At 42.2% G+C, this 22,146-nt stretch overlaps 1 protein-coding gene across 1 annotated transcript in view; it reads right to left on the reverse strand.

Annotated features, from left to right (window-relative positions):
- Positions 1-16,082, reverse strand: part of CHN1 (chimerin 1) — a 204,957-nt gene extending 188,875 nt beyond the window's left edge. Inside the window, exons 1-2 of the mRNA XM_066346029.1 lie at positions 15,868-16,082; positions 15,542-15,738 (exon numbers count right to left, since the gene is read on the reverse strand). Coding sequence (XP_066202126.1) covers positions 15,542-15,560 — 19 coding nt within the window. The 5' untranslated portion in view covers positions 15,561-15,738; positions 15,868-16,082. The remainder of the gene's footprint in view (positions 1-15,541; positions 15,739-15,867) is intronic.
- Positions 16,083-22,146: the final 6,064 nt, after the last annotated feature.

A 22,146-nucleotide genomic window follows, 5' to 3' on the forward strand; every position in this document is an offset into this window, starting at 1 on the left:
CGGTAGGCCAATTAGACTAATATTCTAATTAAAATGTAGTATTTCATTAAAGGTATAATGAGTTTTATGAAATGAATAAATAAATATTACAAGCATGGTTCCGTCAAATATTTTTCACCTATGAACAGAATGAACATTACTACCAGCGCTTAGAACACACTGTTGCGCAGATGAATGTTAAAGAAGGAATGTAAATTTGGCCCTGGCCGGTTGGCTCAGCGGTAGAGCGTCGGCCTGGCGTGCGGGGGACCCGGGTTCGATTCCCGGCCAGGGCACATAGGAGAAGCGCCCATTTGCTTCTCCACCCCCGCCCCCCCTCTTTCCTCTCTGTCTCTCTCTTCCCCTCCCGCAGCGAGGCTCCATTGGAGCAAAGATGGCCCGGGCGCTGGGGATGGCTCCTTGGCCTCTGCCCCAGGCACTAGAGTGGCTCTGGTCATGGCAGAGCAACGCCCCGGGGGAGCAGAGCATCGCCCCCTGGTGGGCGTGCCGGGTGGATCCCGGTCGGGCGCATGCGGGAGTCTGTTTGACTGTCTCTCCCCGTTTCCAGCTTCAAAAAGAAGAAGAAAAAAAAAAAAAAAAAGAAAAAAAAGAAAAGAAGGAATGTAAATTTGTGATTTCCACATTGGGCGGCTGCCCACATGCCCACCTTAGAGAGAACCCTGATTACAAGTGCCATTTTAACAACTAGTTCACCGAACTCAACAAAAAATCAGGTATCGGTTCTGCCGAACCGGTGCGAACCAGCTGAGTCCCACCACTGCACAAATTTCCCTGCTTCTTGCTTTTAATCCTCTTGCACTGTATCCTTTTGTAAACCAACTCAAAATCCTTTTTGAACAATGAGAGGTATTAGTAAGTAACAAATAAAGATTGTCTTTTTTCATTTAAAAATATGAATGTTTAAACTGCTGTTTATATCTGCTCACCCAATAAACACAAAAACGACCAGGAATGTTCATGTAACACACAAATTTATTATTATGAGAGAAAGATTACATTGTTTTTATTTTCAGTCCTCTGAAGGTTAAGTTAGCCATTTTCATATTGAATTGCTATTCAATTTGATTATGTTCCCTACTGTGAGGGTAAAACATGAGCAAACCAAGCTAATTTATGTATGATTCCTCTGTACCACTGAAATAAAAAGGAACAATAGTTTAATGAAGTGGAATTTGTTATCTAATTATGCCAAATAATTTAGAAGCATCTGCTGGTGGTTAATAATACTAGAGTTAAACCTCAGAGAGTCTGCTCCCAGAGATTTCTAAGGTATTCAAGCCTTTCTGCATTTCCAACTGGGGAATCCACATTAGAGTATAGAACCAAGGGATGATCTAATGGCACATTCAATTAATTAATAAAATGAACAAAAAATGATAAATAAAAGGAGTGTATCATATGGATTTGGGCCTTAAAATTAACTCCCAAATTTAGGAGACATAGTAGACTACTGGAGTATCCAAGTCATTCAAACATTGTTTGAGTAGCTGGTAAGCATCAGACACTGGCAATTGTTAAATATACAAAGAAGACATCCCTAGCTTTCCCATTAGGGAACTTTACCTAGGGGGATGGCAGAATATAAACTAACCATTAAATCACCACGTGACAAGTGGGAGGGCAGAGATGTTTACAGGGCACTGTGGATGCAGAAAAGGTATTACTAACTCACAGAGACTACTTAGAAAAGATGACTACTCAAGCTGCGTTTTGCCAAGATACGTAGTGGTGAGTGAGAGCAAAGAAGGGCTTGGGAAAACAGTGCCAAAAGCACACTGAGTACAATCCCTTCTGGAAACTTACCTGTAGGTCAGTATGGCCTCTGGGGAGGAAAGTAAGAGATGAGGCCAGTCAGGTAAGCGAGGGTCCTATCCTGATAGCCTTATATGCAAGCTAGGGAATTTGGACTTAATCTCAATGATGATAAGGGACTCACTGGAGGATTTAAGTAGAGAAGTGAATTGTTAGACCCACCAATTCCTAAGAGGCAAGTTTAAGCTTCCAATTACTCTAACATAGTAAACAAGAATAAGCCAAAATAGTAAAGGCGGAAAATGGATAAATATAAGCAAATGTTTAAACTGAGTCAAGGTTATTCACAGGCTAAATATATAGAGTGATAGTCCATTGTTGTAGGTTCATTCATTCACTAAATAAACTTGCACTGAGCACCCACTATGTGCCAGACAATAAGCATATGGTTCTTGATACATTTTAAGTGCCATGAGGGCAAGGACTACATCTGATTATATTCTGGACTATCTCCCAAAGTAAGCATTGCCTGTTAGCCAGTGTATTTTTCACATTTTCAGAATGTAAAAGAAAGTATCAAATGTCCAGCACCATCAGAAGTGTATCTGGTCTTCACTGTATATCCCTGAACCCTGTCTCCACCAGAGCATTCTCAGACAAAGCCTACAATGGGATATGGCATGTATTTTAGCCACACACATAAATAGAAATATTGCAGAACTACTTTTTCAAGTGAGTCAACAGACTTGTGTAATAAAGAAATGGAGAAACTATGCTGGTATCTTGGATCCTTGCTAATATGTGTAACAGTTAGTGGCAATATTAGCCACTATGTATCTTCAACCACTGTATTAAGGACTTTATATACATCATCCCATTTATTTCTGTGCAAATGAGAGAAGAGAATTAATAGCCCCTGTTTACATATGAGGAAAATAAGACTGGAACATATAGATGATACTTGGCAAAGATTAAGGCTGGCTAGCTGGCTGGTTCAGTGGATAGAGCATCAGCCTGGCACAAGAACATCCTGAGTTTGATTCTCGGTCAGGGCACACAAGAGAAGCAACCATTTGCTTCTCTCCCCTTCCTTCTCCTCCTTCTCCCCCTCTTCCCATGTTGCAGCCAGTGGCTCAACTGGTCTAAGCATGTCAGCCTCAGGGACTCCAAATAGCTTGGTTGATTTAAGCATCAGCCCCAGATGGGCATTGCTGGCTGTATTCCAGTCAGGGTGCATGCAGGAGTCTGTCTGGAAAGGAATGAGGGAGGAAAAGGAGGGGAGGGAGGGAAAAGAAGGGAGGAAGAGGAGAGAGGGTAGAGGAGGAAGGGGAGGGAAGGGATGGGGGGAAGGATTAAAAGGTAGCTCTCTTACTCCAAAATCCAAGCCCTTTGCTACATTACATGCTATTATTGAAGTACCTCCACAAGCCTTCCATCTCACTGAAGAATAAAACCTGAAGTCCTTAGGGCCTAGATCTGTGGCCCCAACATTCCTCCATTCCCCAGGCAGCTCTGTCCTCATCTCCTATCACTTTTTCCTGGTTCACTCAACTCCAGCCACACTGCCCTACTTTCTAGTCCTCAAAACTGCCCAGCACATTTCTGCCTCAAAGCCTATTCCAGCCTGGCCAGGCGGTGGCGCAGTGGATAGAGCGTCCAATTGGGATGCCGAGGACCCAGGTTTGAGACCCCTGAGTCACCAGCTTGAGCGCGGGCTCATCTGGTTTGAGCAAAGCTCACCAGCTTGGACCCAAGATCGCTGGCTCCAGCAAGGGGTTACTCGGTCTGCTGAAGGTCCGCGGTCAAGGCACATATGAGAAAGAGATCAGTGAACAACTAAGGCAGGGGTCTCAAACTCGCAGCCCGCCGAACAATTTTGTGCAGCCCGCAGACTAATCCACGAAGTTCAAAATATTTTGGATAAAATTAAGTAAGCCTAGGGGCCTACTTGTATTTTTCATTTCTCTAGCATCCTAGCTAGATATTAGCTTAGTTAACAGCAGTTGTGATGCGAACTACAGTTTCTGGTCGTTTTGTGACACTGAGTAAACTGCATGCACGGTTGTGCTTGTTGTACTGATTTTTTTTTGTTTTCAACTGCAGTGAGAAAAGTGTTGCGTAACAGTTGCCTTTTGTAGACCTAGTGCGGCCCGCCGAACAGCTGTGATCTTGCTCTGCGGCCCACATGCTGAGTTGAGTTTGAGACCCCTGAACTAAGTAAGGTGTCTCTCAAGGCGCAACGAAAAACTAATGATTGATGCTTCTCATTTCTCTGTCCCTGTCTATCCCTCTCTCTGACTCTCTCTCTCTGTCTCTGTAAAAAAATAAAAAATAAAAGCTTTAAAAAAAAAAAGCCTATTCCATGAGGTGACTCCCTCACTTCACATGACTCACTGCCCCACTTACTTCAAGTCTCTGCTCAAACCCACCTTAGCTGTGAGGTCATCTGACCACTTGGCCAGAGAACTAGCCCCATGTCCCTCACCCTGCTTCATTTTTCTTTATCACACTAGCCACCTGGCAAATTATACATTTTTTATCAGCTGTCTCCATCCACTATAAATATAAGTTTCTTGAGGACAGGAACTTATACCTGGCACATACTAGGCCCCCAGAATTCACTGAACAGACGAGTAGATCACAAAATAGAAAAACACATACAAAGACTCAGAACTACTTCTTGTTTCTGCTTCCTTCTCTCACGCTATGGTATCATCCATCCCTTCCTCCAACCCCAAACGTGCTGTACTTTTATATTGTGCTTTCATACCCCCTACGGTCCCCTTTTACTAATGCCCCAACCTCTAAATAAATATTTTTGCCACTTTTTTTTATAGTGTAGTTCCCTGAGTCAAAATACTGACCCTGTCTCAGTACCTTAAGACCTTCAGTCCATAATTTAAAATCATTCATGCTATTTGAGGATAAGTTTCTATATTTAGCATGTTATTCCTTATAGATAACTTGCTAAAACTCATGCTTTAATTTTAATATAATGATGTGCAATTCATTCACCAGAGAAGGCCTGCAGGGGAAATAGTTTGGTTAGACAGATTGTCTACATATGCCTTAAATGGATATCTACACCACTCACCTGTTACCTGTCCCACCTAGCACAAGTCACCACATCCCAAAATCATCTGTGACAAATTTCTTTGCCACTAAGAAGCTGAAAAACAATAACAAAGTTCTATATAAAGGCACACACACTATACAGGTTGAAGATATGTGCTAATGGCAGAAATGGGAAAAGCAGGAAAGTTTAACAGTTAAAGAAGAGGACCACATTCAGTGTATTATTAAAATGTCACATTTTTGGTCATAAAAATTTGTCAAAGCAGAGATATACTTCTTGGACTGCATCCTTTTTCTGCTTCCTTTACACCATGAGATACACAGTCTAATGAAATCCAAATGCACAGGGTCCAAGTGGAGAGGAAAAGGAACGGCCCCGCAGCTGGAGACGATACAGAGAGCGGCCCCTTGCCGGCCACTCAGCGCTGGCCACAGCCCTGGCCGGACTCATCTCCCTCTCCCACAAAGGACTCCATCGTGCAAATTAACTCTTTCCAACAGTGCTTACTTTTCTAAATTTAAACAATTCAAAACAGGTAAAGGTAACCTATCAATTTTTGCTTCTCTTTTGTTCCTTAGCTTAGGGAATAAAATGGAAAAAAAAACTTTCTAAAACCATAAAAAGTCCTAAGGATTCCTGGATATGAAACCACTCTTTTAAAAATAGTATTTCCTACCCTGGCCTAATAGCTCAGTTAATTCAAGCATCGCTCTGAAGCACAGAAGTTGCTGGTTCGATCCCTGGTCAGGGCACATACGGAACAGACCAGTGTTCCTGTCTCTCTCTCTCTCTCCCTCTTTTCCTCTCTTTCTAAAATCAATAAATAAAATTTTTAAAAAATAAAAATAGGATTTCCTTTTCTTTAATGTTTAACTGAAGTAAATTTTTCTTCTAGTCATCATATTCCCCCCTCCCTGGTAATATTTTTATTAATAACAGCTTATCATAAATAACAACTTATATTGCGATATAATTCACATACCATAAAATTTACCCTTTTGAAATATACAATGTAGTGATTTTTAGTATATGCACAAAGCACTCAATCTATATTTAAAAACAGGGAGCTGTTGGGCAAACAAGTGTGTGAGGCTCGCTCACTTGTACTCTGCCTGATTGGTGCAGAGCACGGGGCAGCACCATGTGTGTACAGTCTGTGTAAGGCTGCAGGTGCTTGCCCGCAGGGCGGAGACTGTAGACTGCAGACTGCCTGCTGCCATTAGGAGGGGCCATGTTTGCTGTTGTTTGCCAGAGAAGGGATTCAGCAACACCCCACCACCACCTGTTTTGCTTGGGAGTCCTGAGAGAGAGAGAGGGAGAGAGAAGCGGTTTTCCCTGTCTGCTTATTGTCCACCATTGTGAGACTCTAATAATAGGAATGGCCCACCGTCCTCCGGCTCCATAGTTTCTCCACCATCTGCCCGAATCCAATGTGAGCCTGCCTGGCCTCGGCCACCAAATTAGAAATGTAAATTTGTAACTTTATTTTCTCAGACAGGATTTTTTTTTTTTGCAATGACTTTTCAATGTAAAATATGGTCATACCATCCTATTTTCCTAGTTTTTTTCCTGTTCTATTTTTTTAAAGATAGTAGAATTGTATTAATAAATAAAAATCAAAATTTATAGGGATCCCTTTCTAGGTAAGAATGACTCCTGACTGGTTACTTGGTTGTAATGCCAGGCTCCAGGACTTGCCTTGCGCTGCATTTGCACAGAAAGTTCAGTAACTTCATTTAGTTTTAGATATTGCAGGTAAATAATTGTTTTTTAAAGGTGCTATTACTGATCCTTTATATAAGATTGAGAAAACATCAATTACCCACATCAAAGGGTATTATTATTACTAGAGGGACTTTGAAAAAAGCCACATACACCCCGACCTCAACAAGGAACTCTTTGTTATGGCTGTTCTCAAGAGAGTGACCTGCTAATTCTCAGGTTAAACCAATGTGATGGAAAATGTGTAACTAATGTCATTCCTTCACAACTATTATTATATGACAAACAAAGCACAACCAAACAATATTTTTCTGCCTAATTATCTTATGATTGTTTTAAGTTAAAACATGCAGTCTCAATGGGTGATAAGAATGCCCTCAAGGAAGCAAAAATTTACTTCTGGGAGTCAAAAAATTTACTCTTCTTATTCATAAAGTAGATTAACATACAGTCCATAACAGATAATATGGGATATCTCTGATTATATTAAAGTTGCATGGAGAGAACAATTAAGAAAAAAATGTCTAAAAGGCATCTTATGGAGAGCGATTTAAAACAAATAAGGGTGAGAAATACTAATGTAAAAGAAACTTCCTTGACAATTATGTCAAATTTTTACAATTACACACATCACTATCTTTTATCTTCAAAGATTAGGCTTCTTATGGGATAGTTATCTGTGTGAGGTCGTTTGGCAATGGAGGAGGGCCACATGGGGAACCAGACCCAGGAACTTTGGCTGGAACTGTCCACACCCATGCCCGCCAAAATGAAACGGCCCAGAGCCCTTTGAAAAAGAATGACTGTCTGTCAGCCAATGAAATTTCACCACGTCATATCAACTCGCCATCACCCTACCGACCCTATAAATCACCCCCACGCAGGAGAATCCGCGCGACTTCTTCGGCCCATTTTGCGAACCAGAGAACCTCGTCCGGGAAGCACTCTAATAAGTAAAGCTTTTGCTGTTCCGCACTTGGTGGCTATGCCCTTCTTTCTTCCTCAGCGGGGAAAATACCTTACATTGGTGCCGAAACCCGGGAGGAGCTCAAAGTCCGCAAGGGACCGCTTCTCTTCCCTTCCCTTCTGAGGAAGAACCAGGACCTCTGACTTTCCACCTACTTCAGCACACGGTGCAGTCAGTCCCCTGCCTCTAGCCTCCCCTCAGTTCTTTCTGCTGAGACTCCCTGTCCATAATTGCAGCTGCGTCAGGGACCTCTTATCCGTTCTGAGTGCGTGTGTGCCCATGGAGACGTCCGGGACACATCCACTCTACCTAACCATCTGGTGGCCAGAGCTTGAGTTGCAGGATGCCAATTCTCATCTCTGATCACTTCGAGAACTGAAGGCGGCCATGGGAGGCACAGGAATCTAAACCTGATTCAAAAACACTTCTGGAGTGCCTTATCTGGAATCTCTCAAAGATTGATCCCTCCCTAAAAAAGAAGAAACTAATCTTCTTCTGCAATGTAGCCTGGCCACAATACCCACTGGATAACCAGACCAGGTGGCCTCTGAAGGGACTTTTGATTTTAACACCCTTACTGATTTACGGAACTATTGCCAAGAAACTGGAAAATGGTTGGAGATCCCTCACATTCAGAGCTTCTGGCATTTGCGCTCTCGTCCTAATCTCTGTGCTGGCTGCTCTACAGCACAGGTCCTTTTTGGCCAGAGAAACCTCAGCTAAACCCTCCACTCCTGATCTTTCCTCCTTCGCAGACCCCTAACCCTCTCCCCCCCTCCTGCCCTACCCCCGGGGGCACCCCTCTCTCAGGACCCCTCTGGTCCCTCTGTGGACCTCTTCCGCTTGGGTCTCTTCCCTCCAGGAAGCCCCCTCCCCCGCTGGCCAGGAGCCCCTCCCTTCTCCGCTCTGTTCTTAAACCCCTCCTCCATCAGGCCACCCTCCTCTGCCGGCCATTGGCCCTCATGTGGGTTTGCAGGGCTTCTGACCCCACTGCCCAACCCCAGTCTTCTTGCAGGAAGGCCTGGCCCTGTCCTGCCTCTGGTTCCAGTGTTTCTGGCTGGATCTGGGTGCCAGGCTCCCCAGGAGCCCCCCCTCCTTTTATTCTCAGCCTCCAAACTCCTATCTGAGACCTGATAAACATGGCATTTAAGGTTTTTAATGGTCAAGAGGAAAAGGCCGAGGCTGTTCACCAGGCCCGCATGCAGCAGAAGGTAACACTCCAAACTCAAGCTCTTGTGGCAGCCCGGAAGCCGGCAGAGCAACAGGGGCAAGGCATAGGAGGTGCCCGACCCAAGTCCAGGCCACAAAGAGGAACCCCACCGGAAGCTTGCTTTAAATATGGCAAGGAGGGTCACTGGTCCCAGCAGTGCCCCTGCCTGAGGTCACCCACTAAGCCCTGCCCTAACTGTAAGCAGCCCGGTCACTGGCAGAGCAATTGCCCCTTTTGGGTAACAGGCTCTTCCTTGCGCCTCTACATGGAGGTCAAGCCACCCAAATGGGAGGCCAAGCCAGCCAGGTGGGCCCATAGCTCGAACTCCTGGCCTCATGGACGACTGACGCAGCCCAAACTCAAAGACCCCCCTTACCCTCACCAAGCCCAGGGTAATACCGCACGTAGCGGGTAAGTCCATCTCGTTTCTTGTGGACATGGGGGCTACCTTCTCTGTTTTGCCATCACACTCTGGACCTCTAGTTCCCTCATGAGTCTCAGTTATGGGGGTGGACGGGACCCCATACAGTAATATTGACTACTCCTACTGCAGTAATATTGACTACTCCTAGGGCAAACACCTTGGTACCATGTCTCTTGCCTCAAGCTTGCCCCCAAACAGGACTGCTGGCAGTCGGAACCACTGGGCCCTACCCATCTCCGGCTCACCTAAAGGTTGGGCCCTGCAGATTCTCCTGTTGCTCCTGTCTTTCCCACCGGGAACCTGCTGCCAGAGTGAGCTAAAGCAGAGCCATGCTGTTCAATGAGACTGGCCCAGCGGAAGAAAGCATCAGGGTCCTCCACCATCTGCAAGGGAAACTGCGCAAGGATCTCTCCTTCTACAACCCGCTTAACTCCTGGTGGCAGCCACCCATCCTCACCTGGGCTGCCCCTATCCTAGATCCTCTTCTAATTATCAGCATATTTGTTGTAGTAATATAAGGTTATAGTAATTAAATATATAGAAATATAAAAATATGGATGATATATAAAAGTAATTAAAAGGATATTAAAAATAATTATTAAAATTAAGTAAAGTTATGCCAATTGGATAGGAATTAATATAGTGGCTTAGTGCCATAACTCTGTAATGTGATAAACAGACTCTGACTTTCAAGCAGAGCCCAGTTAGTATGTGTGTAAAGTTATACATAGATAAGAAGTGGCTTGGTGTTATTTACATTAACTTTGCAAATTAATGAAAATAAGAACATCTTAAAAAGTGGTTTAATGTAAACATTTCAGTAGATTGATAATAAAGGGGGTTCCCTGCGAGGAATTCCTAAAAAGGTGGTTTGAGGTGATAATCCTGTAAATTGACACCTGTTAGAAGGCGTTGGCCAGAAAAGGTACTAAAGCTGAGGGGCCCCCCCGTGCTGCAGTAGTCGCCCAGACTCCAATGTTGATGTGGACTGTCTCCACGCTGCTCTGAGCTCTGACCAAAGCCAGCCGAGAGGAGCATGCCGACGGGGCCCCCTTAAGCTGTACCCAGGCACGCCAAAAGGATTTGTGAGTAATAAATTGCCTGTGTGATTATTGCAACTAATTTGTGTGTTGGTCATGTCTTTCCTCTGGTGGCATTTAACAGTAGCATCCTCATAGCCACCTCAAGAGTAGTCTCAAAGAGGCTGCCAGCCCTGCTGATAAGCAGGAGTGTCCCACTGCACGGGGAAGTCGAATCAGGGATGCCTGATGGATGTAGAGCTTGGGCTCTATTGGGACAATATTACTCACATTTGCTCCTCTTTTTAAAATTCTTACAGGCCGCATCCACAAGGTTTCTCGAGTCACGGTCAAACAGATGCTCCTACACCCATATATGCCACTCCCCTCAGAGCCACCACCTCCCGACCTCCCCTCCCCACGATGCCCCTAGCCAGCAGGAAGTTGCCAGACGAATAGTGGCGCCCCTATCTAACCTAAAAGGTCGGAATGTGAGGTCAGTTGGCAATGGAGGAGGGTCACGTGGGGAACCAGGCCCGGGAACTTTGGCTGGAACTGTCCACACCCATGCCCGCCAAAATGAAACGGCCCAGCACAGAGCCCTTTGAAAAAGAACGACTGTCAGCCAATGAAATTTCGCCACGTCATATCAACTCACCATTACCCTACCGACCCTATAAATCACCCCCATATGGGAGAATCCGCGACTTCTCTGGCTCATTTTGCGAACCAGAGAACCTTGTCCGGGAAGCGCTTTAGTAAATAAAGCTTTTGCTGTTCCACACTTGGTGGCTATGCCCTTCTTTCCTCCTTGGCGGGGAAAATATAAATACATTACAATCTGCAGGGACAGATGTGACTCAAAAGACTGCATCACCAATATTCCTTGTACAGAAATGGTGACTGTATCAGAGTTATAGCAACTATAATTCCTCATCCCTCTTACGTAGGACCAAATCTCCCAATGGAAATACTAAGTTTTGGCACTAATAAAAGGAGGAATATGGACAAGTACTTAAATAAAAATGGTGATTTTAATAAAAGCTGAAAAGATGAAACAAAAGATTCTAAGAAACTAGCTGGGCTCTCACCACTGGACCATCCTTCTCACATTCTTTGAGAGCAACTCCTGAAAAATAAAAATATCAGCAGTGTGTACTAAAGTGGAAATTTCCTATAAAATTAGCTTTTGATGAAACAAATCATACTGAAAAAGTGCAGTTGACTTGTCTTTTAAAAATAAATTTTAGCACCAGGACAGTCATAGGAGATCAGAAAATGTCCTAACTGCATCACAAAGAATACACTATTGCCATTTAACAGCTCCAAAAGATGTTTACAAAGATGCCCACAGGCCAATGTGTCAGGGTAGTCAGAGATGCCTAATAAAGTAGCATAATGAAAGGTTTCCATGGCAGGAGAAGAGTCTGAGGAAAGAAGAAATTTCAGTGAAACCCCAAGTATGAGAAGTGATCTACAGCAGTGATGATGGCGACTATACGGTAACGAAAGGAAAACGAGAAATGGGTCGTGGGGACAACATCAGAGCTAATTCTACCCACGCAGAGAAGAGAGTTACACAGGGTTCAGCCAGCCTAGCTGGACTGTAATTGTGTTACTGGTAGCCTCTGGTCTGGGCTGTAAACCACAGCCCCATTTACCTATAAATGACAGAAATCCCTGCCAAAAGATGACTTGGCAAGATGCTTTTTTACCCACCTCTGTCAACTTGGACTCTACTGGCATGGCCAATCAGCATGTTCTGTCAGGTACACCAGCTAAAAACTCCTAAATGAGATGATCTGAGACTTTCCTTTGAGCCCGGCAATAATTAGAAAACAGGTGCTTCTCTATCTGGGAAGTTCTAACAAAGCCTACATGGAATTAGGCAGTTAGGTGCAAGCACTATAGTTCTGGGATGTCAACTCTAAGACAGGGACCATGTTTCTTGCACACTGCTATAGATGTTTGTTGAGCAAATAAGCAAGGTGAGTGAGCAGACTATGAAGTACATTTGAATAATTATATCTGATATGAGGATTTTAAAATTACCTATCTATGTGGATGATTGAGGGGCGGGTTTATCTGAAAAGTGAATAAAAATTCTTGAAAATTCCTGAATCTTCAAAAATGCACATTGTCAACTCCCAAATTAGACTGTAAAATCAGAAAAGATTAGGCTCTGGTTTTTCTATCATGAAATAAAGCAGAAATTTGCATTAAAATATTATTTTAAGCACCAAAGAAGTGATTAATATGGTACGCAAAAGATAAAGACATCCTTCACTCTTCAGTTTAACTTGAGAATTATTTTACTGAGGTCCTACAACATACTTACATGAAAAAATTAAATGCATACATTAATGTAAAATTGCAGTAGGTAATTTTAGAGGCTCTCATTTTTTAAAATGAAACAAACTTTTACTAACTTCCTACAAAAAGAACACTCTTTACAATAATAAAAAGTCTGGATGGCCATGTAAAACACAGAGCAAAAACACAGATTCTATTGCTGGCTGCTATTATGCACTGAATTGTATCCCCTCCCACAAATTCGCATGTTGAGGCTCTGTCCCCCCAGTGTCATAATATTTGGACATAGTCCTTTGGGAGGTAGGTAGAATTAGAAGACATCATGAAGGTGGGGTCCTTATGACAGGATTAGTGCCCTATAAGAAGACAGATGGATGTCTGCAAGCCAGGAAGAGGGCTCTTACCAGGAAGTAAATTAGCTGGTACCTTGGTCTTGGAACTTCCCAGCCTTCCAAACTGGGAGAAATAAATGTATGTTGTGTAAGCCTCCAGTTTATTGTATTTTACTACAGCAATTCAAGCAGACTAGCCTAACCAACTAATACACACAAGATACACAAGATGGGGTCCTGACAATGGTTTCTTTGGGAGGCTCAGGTAGAAATCTATTGAGATCTGATTTTGATGACTGAGAAGTTTCTTGTTCCTACCTTCTCTTCACCACCAACACAAGTTGGTTATTAAGAATAAATATAAAGAGATAGAAGGTACTTCTGACTAAGACCAACTAGTTAAATAACAGTAATATCTAAAATAAAATCCATTTCTTCTAACCCTTGAGGACTGCTTTAACGTATGCAAAAGCTCTTTTGAATTGGACAAGTTTGAAAAAATCCAGTATTTATCTTTAATGCAATGGTTCTCAAACTCGAGTGTGCACAGGAATAGTAGGGAAGTCCCTTTAAAAACCCCATCTCCCAGAAAGGCAGGTGCTATAGGTCTTTCAGCAAAAGAGTCAACATTTTTAACTAACATTTCAAATGATTGATGAGTGGAGTGCAACCACACTTTTGAGAGCAGCTGCTGTTCTCTCGTTACTGGAAAAAATAGCCTCTGCACACAGGTGTCCTTTACAACAGAGAAATGTTCTTAAAAACTTAAACCAAATTGGATTTTGTAAACTAAATTATATTTTCTCACAAGTAAAAATGTAAAGATACTTTATTCACTTTGAGGGGAGAGAGTGGTTTCTTATACCTTCAAATTCCACGTTCTTCCTTTCCTCATCTCTACTTCAGGAGTTAAAGATTTAACAATTTAGGGATCCTTTTAAGAGCTTTATCACACACTTCTCAATTTATCTGTTTTATTCATCAAGAAAGTCAGTATTCTAAAATAAACGTGGTTAGTTTGTAAACATAACCTTTGAAAACCTCGAAAATTCAGACTTATCTCTTTAGGAAGGATAATAAATTTAGTCAGAAAATTTTAAAGAGAAATTTACTTTTGGAAATCTTACTGCTATGTATTAGCTTCAACAGTGAAAGATAAATGTCTCTTCAAAAGAAATTAACTATGATTAAAGCCTTCCATCATTTTTAAAATTTTTTATTGATTGATTGATTTTAGAGAGGGAGGGACAGAAAGAGAGAAACATCACTCTTTGTTCCACTTATGTATGCATTCACTGGTTGATTCTATATGTGCACTGACCAGGAATCAAACTCATAACCTTGGCATATCGGGACAATGCTCTAACCAACTGAGCTACTCTGCCAGGACTAGCCTTCCCTCATTTTAAACTCTGTATTTAAAAAGTATGCACTTAAGGAAAATGCTTCTAAGCAAAGATTAGATACAATGTATTGGGAAACAGTGAGATTTTTATTTTTCTTTCATAGAAAGAAAAAACATGCTTTAAAGACCCTATGAGGACCAACACCAAATAAGAAATGTCATTTCTAGTATTCTGGGTATTTGGACAAAGTATAAACACAGCCCCAGACTGAACACTGGCAAACTGTGTTCTAGGCTCAATTCTGCCACAAAAGGGCCATATGACCTTGATCAAACCTCTATGAGTCTAAATTTAATTTATAAAATAAGATGGTTAAATAAAAGTAACTCACTCTATATTTACATCAAAAGGCATTTGTGGTATGTGATGCTTGATCAAATGACATTATTAAAACGTAACTGGAAACTTAATATTGTGAGTTAACTTACTAAGACTGTCCTTATAGCTATCAGTTACATATTATCCTACTTTGTTTCTTTGAAAAACTGAATACTTTGATCATCTAAATTTTCACATCCTGTGTGTACTGAGTTTTCTGAGCAAGGTAATACATATGTACCATAATCTGTTTCTGTAAAAGGAAACAATGTATCTTTTCAGTCTTTTCCAACCCACTGCCATTGCTGACTCTAGGAGAAAAAAACAAACAAACCTGAAATCTCAACCACTGAAACAATAGTGTTGCAGTAATTACATCACAGAAATAACGTTTCTTTGCCAAAATACTCAAAATATTCTCCTGTGATTACTTAATTCCAGTAATCAACTTTCTTCTGTCTGCTGTCATGTTAGAGCAATCATTTTCAATTTTAACAAATACTAAGTTCACCACTTATTCTAGTTTCCAACGTACTACGCCGAGTCAAAAAAAAAAAAATTCCCCTCCAAATCCAACAGGAATCAACACATGCATTTGGCAACTCCAGAGAGGCTGGGATGCACAGACATCTTGTTCACAATAAATAAACTTTCTAGGATCTTTATTTGCCGACCTGACAAACGTAGGTTTGGAAACAACCAGCCAACTTCCCTTCCAAGTTGGCATCTTAGAGAATCCTACGTTAACAAAACACCCAGGACCTCAGAGCCTCCCATCCCAGAATTGGCCAGGGGAGCACACGCCCATCGGCCCTGCCAGGAGAGGAAACAATGGGAAAAGCGCGAGGGAGCAAGACCGGCGCTCCGGGCTCCCCAACTCTCCCGCCCCGGCCCACGCCCGACACCGCGCAGGGCTCCCGCGCCCCAGGCGCCCCAGGCCACTGTCCCCGAACTCTGGGGCGCGGCCCACCTGCGGCGGCGCAGGCAAAGCGCTGCACTTACCAAACAGGGTCAGGGCCATTGTAAAGGCGCTCGCCCACTGCTCGCTGCCGCCCGCCAGTCCACGCGCTCCTCCCAGGCCGGCCGGAGATCACCGCATCGGCCCGCGGCGCTCGCACCTTGGAGAGAGTCGGGAGTCGGAGGGGCGTGGTGGGGACGCCGGCGCGCAGGGAGGCTGCAGGCCGGGACGCAGGGCGCCGCTGCAAGAAAAAGTTATTTACGCGTTATTGTCCCACGCACCCGTATAGGAGAGACCCGCTAGGTCTCGGCGACCGGGCACTTGTCGCTGCCATCTGTGCACTACGCGGAGCGCGCGCGGGCGGCGGTACCTGCCAGACTGGGCGGGGGGCTTGGCCGCGGCGCAGTGGCGGGCGGAGAGGCGGCGCCGCAGCGGCGGTGGCGGCGACGGGGACAGGAGCAGCCGCGTAGAGCCCCCAGCGGGGCGCGCTCACTCCGCATCCCGCGGCCTGGCAGACGCCATCTTGCGATAGCGTCTCCCCCTGGATCCGCCGCCGCGCCTCGTCCCGCCTCCCCCTCGGGTCGCGGAGCAGAGTGCGTTCCCATGGCAACAGGCGCGCGCAGGGGTTGGGGGCGCGCGCCCCTCCTGCCCCGGGCCCGGAGCATCCGCCCGCGCGGCGGATGAGGCGGCGTTCCGGACCCGGGCTGGGGCGGGGGTGGGTGCAGGCTAGCTGAAAGCCCAGGTTTTTTCTTGAATGGGATTTGAGGAGGCTCAGAGTGGAGAAAAACTGAGCTGTTACTCGAAAGAGGAAGAGTCACGGGAAGATGCTCATGAATACGGGGACCCAGCCAGGGTCATCTGGGGATCGGGTCGTTTGAGGCTATATTATATATATATCCCCAGGCGCCCTTCGGATTAACGGAGAGTCTGGGGCCTGTGACCTGAAACTACAGGACTCAGAAGGGAGCCTGGAGTCAACCAAGAGAGGCACCGAATGTCGCTTACTTTCCATTTGGATTGAGGAGCCACTAGGAGTAGTTCTGTCGAATTGTCTTATGTGAGGACACATCAGTTGGTTACAGAGCATTTGGGATTACCTAAAATAAATTGTTACAGAGTCAATGTTTAAACCTAATTTTATGCCTTTTACTTTAGACCGATTTGATACTGTCTCAGGAAAAATCAACATTTCTCACTAATTGACACTTCTCCTTTACCACAAAAGATTGTTCCCCTGAGCTTTTGCATTTATCTCAGAATCACTGACAACATCCTTCTTCCTGTGATGTTCTCTGCTTGGCCTCTGACTCTGCGTTAATTAAGGAGAAGCCACGTAACGCCTTGAAATTATCAACCAAAAGATGTTCTTGAAAAGCTCAGTTATGATTTTTTTTAGTCGTTTTCATTTAATGTATTAAAAAACTTAGTATTCTCTAGTTGCTGTATTTGTTCCTCATTTTAAAATTTTCTCCTTTTTTATTTTTCTCTTGTGTCCCTGCTTAGGGATTTGATACTATTTCTGTATCTAATCACGTTGATTTTCTCTTTGGTTCTTTTTTTCTCTCTCTCTCTCTCTTTGGTTCTTATTTCTTCCTACGTGCATCTTTCCTCTTTCAATTCCTCAGATTCCCTAATGTCATTTTCTTGCTCTAATTTTCAACTAATTCTTTTAAGGATATTATATAAATATGTAGCTCGAATTTAATTTATCTTGAGGATCAAAATCGTTATAAAAATGAAAGTTACTACTTCAGCTACCACCACAGTTAATTCATCATCATTTCACAGCTGACTCAAACATCAGAAGAAAAAGAAAAGCAGATTGGAAGGAGGAGCCAAGCCTTTTGTTTCATGTCAATTAACTTAAGAAAAAAGACATAGGAAAATAATTCAACATGAACGGGGAAACGTGTTAAGATGCTACATGCTTGAAATGTTCTGATGTAAAATGGCTCTTCTTTAGCCACTGCTATTGAAATAAATCTTGAAATCCCCCGAATTTTAAATCTTTAATGAGAAGGACTCCCAATTTTGAACAGCCTTTCTGTTCTTGAAAAATTACAAATGCACAGCTCATGAAGATAAATGAGAAACTCTAGAAGGCTTTGTGGGACAGATTTTACAGCCATGTAAAGATTGCTGCTGATCTGCTCTGCAACCAGATAAATCAGAGACTGAAAAACCATTTACTGTCTCAACCAGTGGTCTTCAACCAAGGAACTACAAAGGGACCTAATTTCCCTTTGAGGATCTAATGAAAATACTGTTCCTATTCCTGGAAAAATGATTATGTACATACGTACACTGGCCAAAAAATGTTCACACAATTCCATGGGGGGTTAGGAACTATTCCAGGAACCTTGGTTTAACCTTCAATACCCTTTGTCATCTCAAAGTTTTTGCCTTTATAATTAAATTTTTTTAAGATTTGCCCTTTCTCATAAAAGCATGGAATTTTCAAGAATGAACCAAACTACTCCAATTTACAGATAAGAAAACTGAAGGCCTAGCAATCAAAAGATTTTTCCAAATGTGTATACCTATTTAGTGGCAAAATATTAAATAGAAAAATCTTAGGCATCTGTTCTTCTTGACCACCTCCCTCACTCTTTATTCCCCACCAATTTTGAGGGTACATGGCTTGAATTTAAAAAGAAAAATCTGTTTAGTATTAGAAGCAGAGTAGCCAGGGAGCTATTTCGTTCTCAGCCATTTTTGTATGTTTGGATCTCCTAGTTTGGGAAGTGAATTTTGTCCCAACGACTCTTTATTCACAGGCTCTTCTACTCAGGATTATGTGTCCAATCAGGCTAAGGGTAGAAACGTGCTTTCCTCTCCTTTATTAAGCTCTTATAATTAAGAGATACCAGAACATCAAGGTTTTGATGCTACAACTCAGCTTGCTGCAACTCCTTCTCTGTTCCTTAAGGGTTATCCTGGAAAGGACTCAAGAGGAAAGAAAATTAAACAGTCCTGTGCTCAGACTCCCTGCCTATGGTACCAAGCGTTGGTTACTAGAGCAGCTTTGCACTTGCTAGTTGTGGTCAAGACCACTGAATCCTAGAGTTAGCTTAGGCTCAGATGGGGACCTTCCTCCCCTCCCCTTCCTCCTTCCCACACAAGTCTTGGCACTCCCACACCCAAAGCACAGACACGGGCACCCCAAGAGATGCTTTTAGGATACTGTTTGAAACAATACAGCTGAATGTTACCATGTTTTCCTTTTCAAGCATCTAGCTTTTCACAAGTGATTCCTTTCTATTGATTTCCTAATGGTTTGATGCTCTAACAAAATGCTTTCTAACCTTGATCAAAGTGGTATGTCTTGAAAATAGTATTTGTTTTTATAATATTGTATTAGCCAATGAGGAATAGAGTGTGTTTCTTTTCTCACTTAGCTGGAAATAAAGCAGTAGCCTTTTGGCTACAGAGTCAATGTAAGGAAGGGCGTTAACCACTTGGGGGTGATTATTATGGGTGGTGCCTTAGATTGTTTATTAAAAGGGCAAAGAATGAATTGATTTTTCAAAACATTTATGTTTTCATTCAAAGATTTAATTTTCTGCTTGACACGCAAGCACCTAGAACAGTCAGATTTGTTTTCTCTGTTACTAACTAGTTGTTAAAAGTTTTAGAAAAATGTTTTACTCCTGGTTCTTATCATCTTTATTTGTAAAATGAAGGAATGGGACTAAGTTATCTCAAATGTTCCTTTTAAATTTAGCTATTGTTCTGTGATATTTTAATATATTTAAATTAACTGGATTGTGGGTAAAACAGGGCATTTTATTTGACCATTCAGTATATTTAAAGTGCTAGTATAGCTTTTAGGTCTGAGTCATTACATTAGTTTCTAATAAGGAAGCCATTGTACTACAATTTTATCTACAGTATCTTAACTAACATTATATTCATTGCATAGACAGCAACCCTTTTTACAGACTTAACAAGATCACATTAAACAGTCCATTTCAAATTTACTGAAATGGTTTCTCTCTCTCTCTCTCTCTCTCTCTCTCTCTCTCTGTTTTAACGAGAGAGAAGGGGACAGAGAGACAGAGAGGGGGACAGATAAGGACAGAATGGCAGGAAGGTAGAGAAATGAGAAGCATCAATTCTTTGTTGTGGCACTTTAGTTGTTCATTGATTGCTTTCTCATACCTGCCTTGATGGAGGGGGAGGCTCCAGCAGAGTGAGTGACCCCTTGCTCAAGCCAGTGACCTTGGGCTTCAAGCCAGAGAACTTTGGGCTCAAGCCAGCAACCATGGGATCATGTCTATGATCCCATGCTCAAGCCAGTGACCCTGTGCTCAAGCCGGATGAGCCAGTGGTGAAGCCGATGACCCCAGGGATTCGAACAAGGGTCCTCTGCATCCCAGTACGATGCTCTATCCACTGCGCCACCATCTGGTCAGGTTGGTTTCTCATTTTTAGGTTTTGTTGACTTAACAGAACTTAAAAAACCCTTTAAAACTTTTCCCTATATTTCAAACTAATGACATATCACAAATATCTTGTATTTTCTTTTTGTTTCTCACTTAGATTCATTTCCATTGGTAAATATTGATTTGTTCTTCAGTTTTGAATGAAGTAGAAATTAATGAGGTATTTCTGCCTCACAATAACAAATTAAAATGATAGCACTTTGTCATGCCAACATAGCTTTGAACATTAGCAATACCAGTACTATTAGCACAGTTCCCAATATAGGGCAAAAGTTTGCTGTTGAAAAAAAATTCTAAACCATTTTTCTGCTAATGTGATGGAAACATTTTCTATTCCTTAGTTATGCTGATTAAGGTTTCAAGTATTTATTTAAAATATTCACAATATGTGATATTCAATCCTGTATTTATTTATATTACCAGTTGAAGTATCTATGTCCATAATGTGAATTTGTTTAGAGTGGATTTGGTCTGTTTTTAAGAATGTTTTCCTCAAATAGTTAATTGAGGTGCATTTTTGCCTCCTCTCTTTTATCTGAGGCTTTCTTAATTAATACTTTACCTCCTATTTGCAAGGCATTTCATGATTGATAAATAGTACTTTCACAGGGCAAAGCCATATACATACAGGTACTGGAGGCAGCATTTGCCTTGAACATAAAGATTTAGACCATAAAACTAGGAAAATGAAAAGAATATTTACATCATAAGCTATACACACGGCCTTTATGCTTAAATAATTTAAGGTAATGTTTGGGAGACGTAATTGTGTTCGGTTGACCACCAGAGGGTGCCTAAATTTATATCCATAGGAGTAATCTTGGATTTTGGAAATGAAGTACAATTTGAAAACTACCTAAGAATCCTTGGGAATTGAAAACCTAGCCTGACCAGGTGGTGGCGCAGTGGATATATCGATCATCGAACTGGGATGCGGAAAACCTGCTCAGTTCCCCACACGAGGCAGAAAAAAATGCCCCCAAAGTTATGCTAAAAGAGGAGGTGGCTGCTGCCCGGCCAGGCGTAGATTGGGAATCGCACAGTGCTGAGAAATTGCACACTATTGTTCAGTCCTTATATCATTTCCGAAGTGAAAAGAAACTATGTTTACAAAAAAGTTTGTGTGTGTGTAGAGAAAGAGAGAGAGGAAAGTTTTGAATTCAAAAGCAGAATGAAAAGGTTTTCTATCTCTGACCCAGGATAATAGATTTCTTGCTAATTGCTTAGCTTTAAGAGGAAATTTTAGTTCAATAGGTGATGGAACTATTAGTGTTACTACAAACCCTAAGTGAGAATCTTCTAAAAGCCACAGGTCCTATTTTTAATCTTCCATGTAAAAATGTGTTTTGACATGCTAAAATCACCTCTGCTTTAGAGTGGCCAAGGAAAAAGAAAGGATAAAAAGGTCTGTCTTTAATTTATTTTGCATACATGTTTAAAAGAATACTTTACCCCCTGGTAAATTGTATAACAGATCTTTTGGAAATTAATGTAGGTTTAAAATACATTTTCAAATACATATTAGATAAAAGTACAGCGATTACGACTGCTCTCAAGTAAGTCTTTGTTCCGAACTACAATCACATTACAGTGCTTGAAGCCAGCACTTCCATTTGTGTGTAGTTTTCTGAGGTCATCAGGCATAACTAATGCACAGTGTAGCTAAATGTCTATTTGACTTGAGCAGTTGGATTTTTGCCAGATTTTGTTTTCAAGGGGGTATAAGGAGATTTAGCTACAAATCAAATCTCCCTAGCATGGCCATGCTTTTTCTGGTTAATGTGGGTGTCCTCAATAAGATGACTTACTCAAATCAGTTACATTGTGAGGTATGAATTAGCAAAATAGCTGTGAAATCTAGGCGAGAATTACACAATTTCTAATTAAATAACAGCTGAAAAAAAGAGAAGTATAGTTCTATGCTTAAAATGACAATCTAGAGCCAAACCTTGTCTAGCCCCTGTGATGGATTTTTCATATAGTCCCTTTGTATACTGTTATAAAGTAGATCTTGTATCAGACAGGACAATGCATCAGTTGGAATTCATCCATCATTTATTCATTTAACAAATATGAACTGAGTACCTATGTTATACCAGGCTTTGTGCTGGATTCTGGCAAAGGACTCAATGAAGAATCAAACATGCATCCAGATCTTGAAAAAATTTGCAACCCCTGGGGATAAGACTTATAAATGGAACAAT

This window comes from Saccopteryx leptura, chromosome 7, assembly GCF_036850995.1.
Source record: "Saccopteryx leptura isolate mSacLep1 chromosome 7, mSacLep1_pri_phased_curated, whole genome shotgun sequence".
Lineage (NCBI taxonomy): Eukaryota > Metazoa > Chordata > Mammalia > Chiroptera > Emballonuridae > Saccopteryx > Saccopteryx leptura.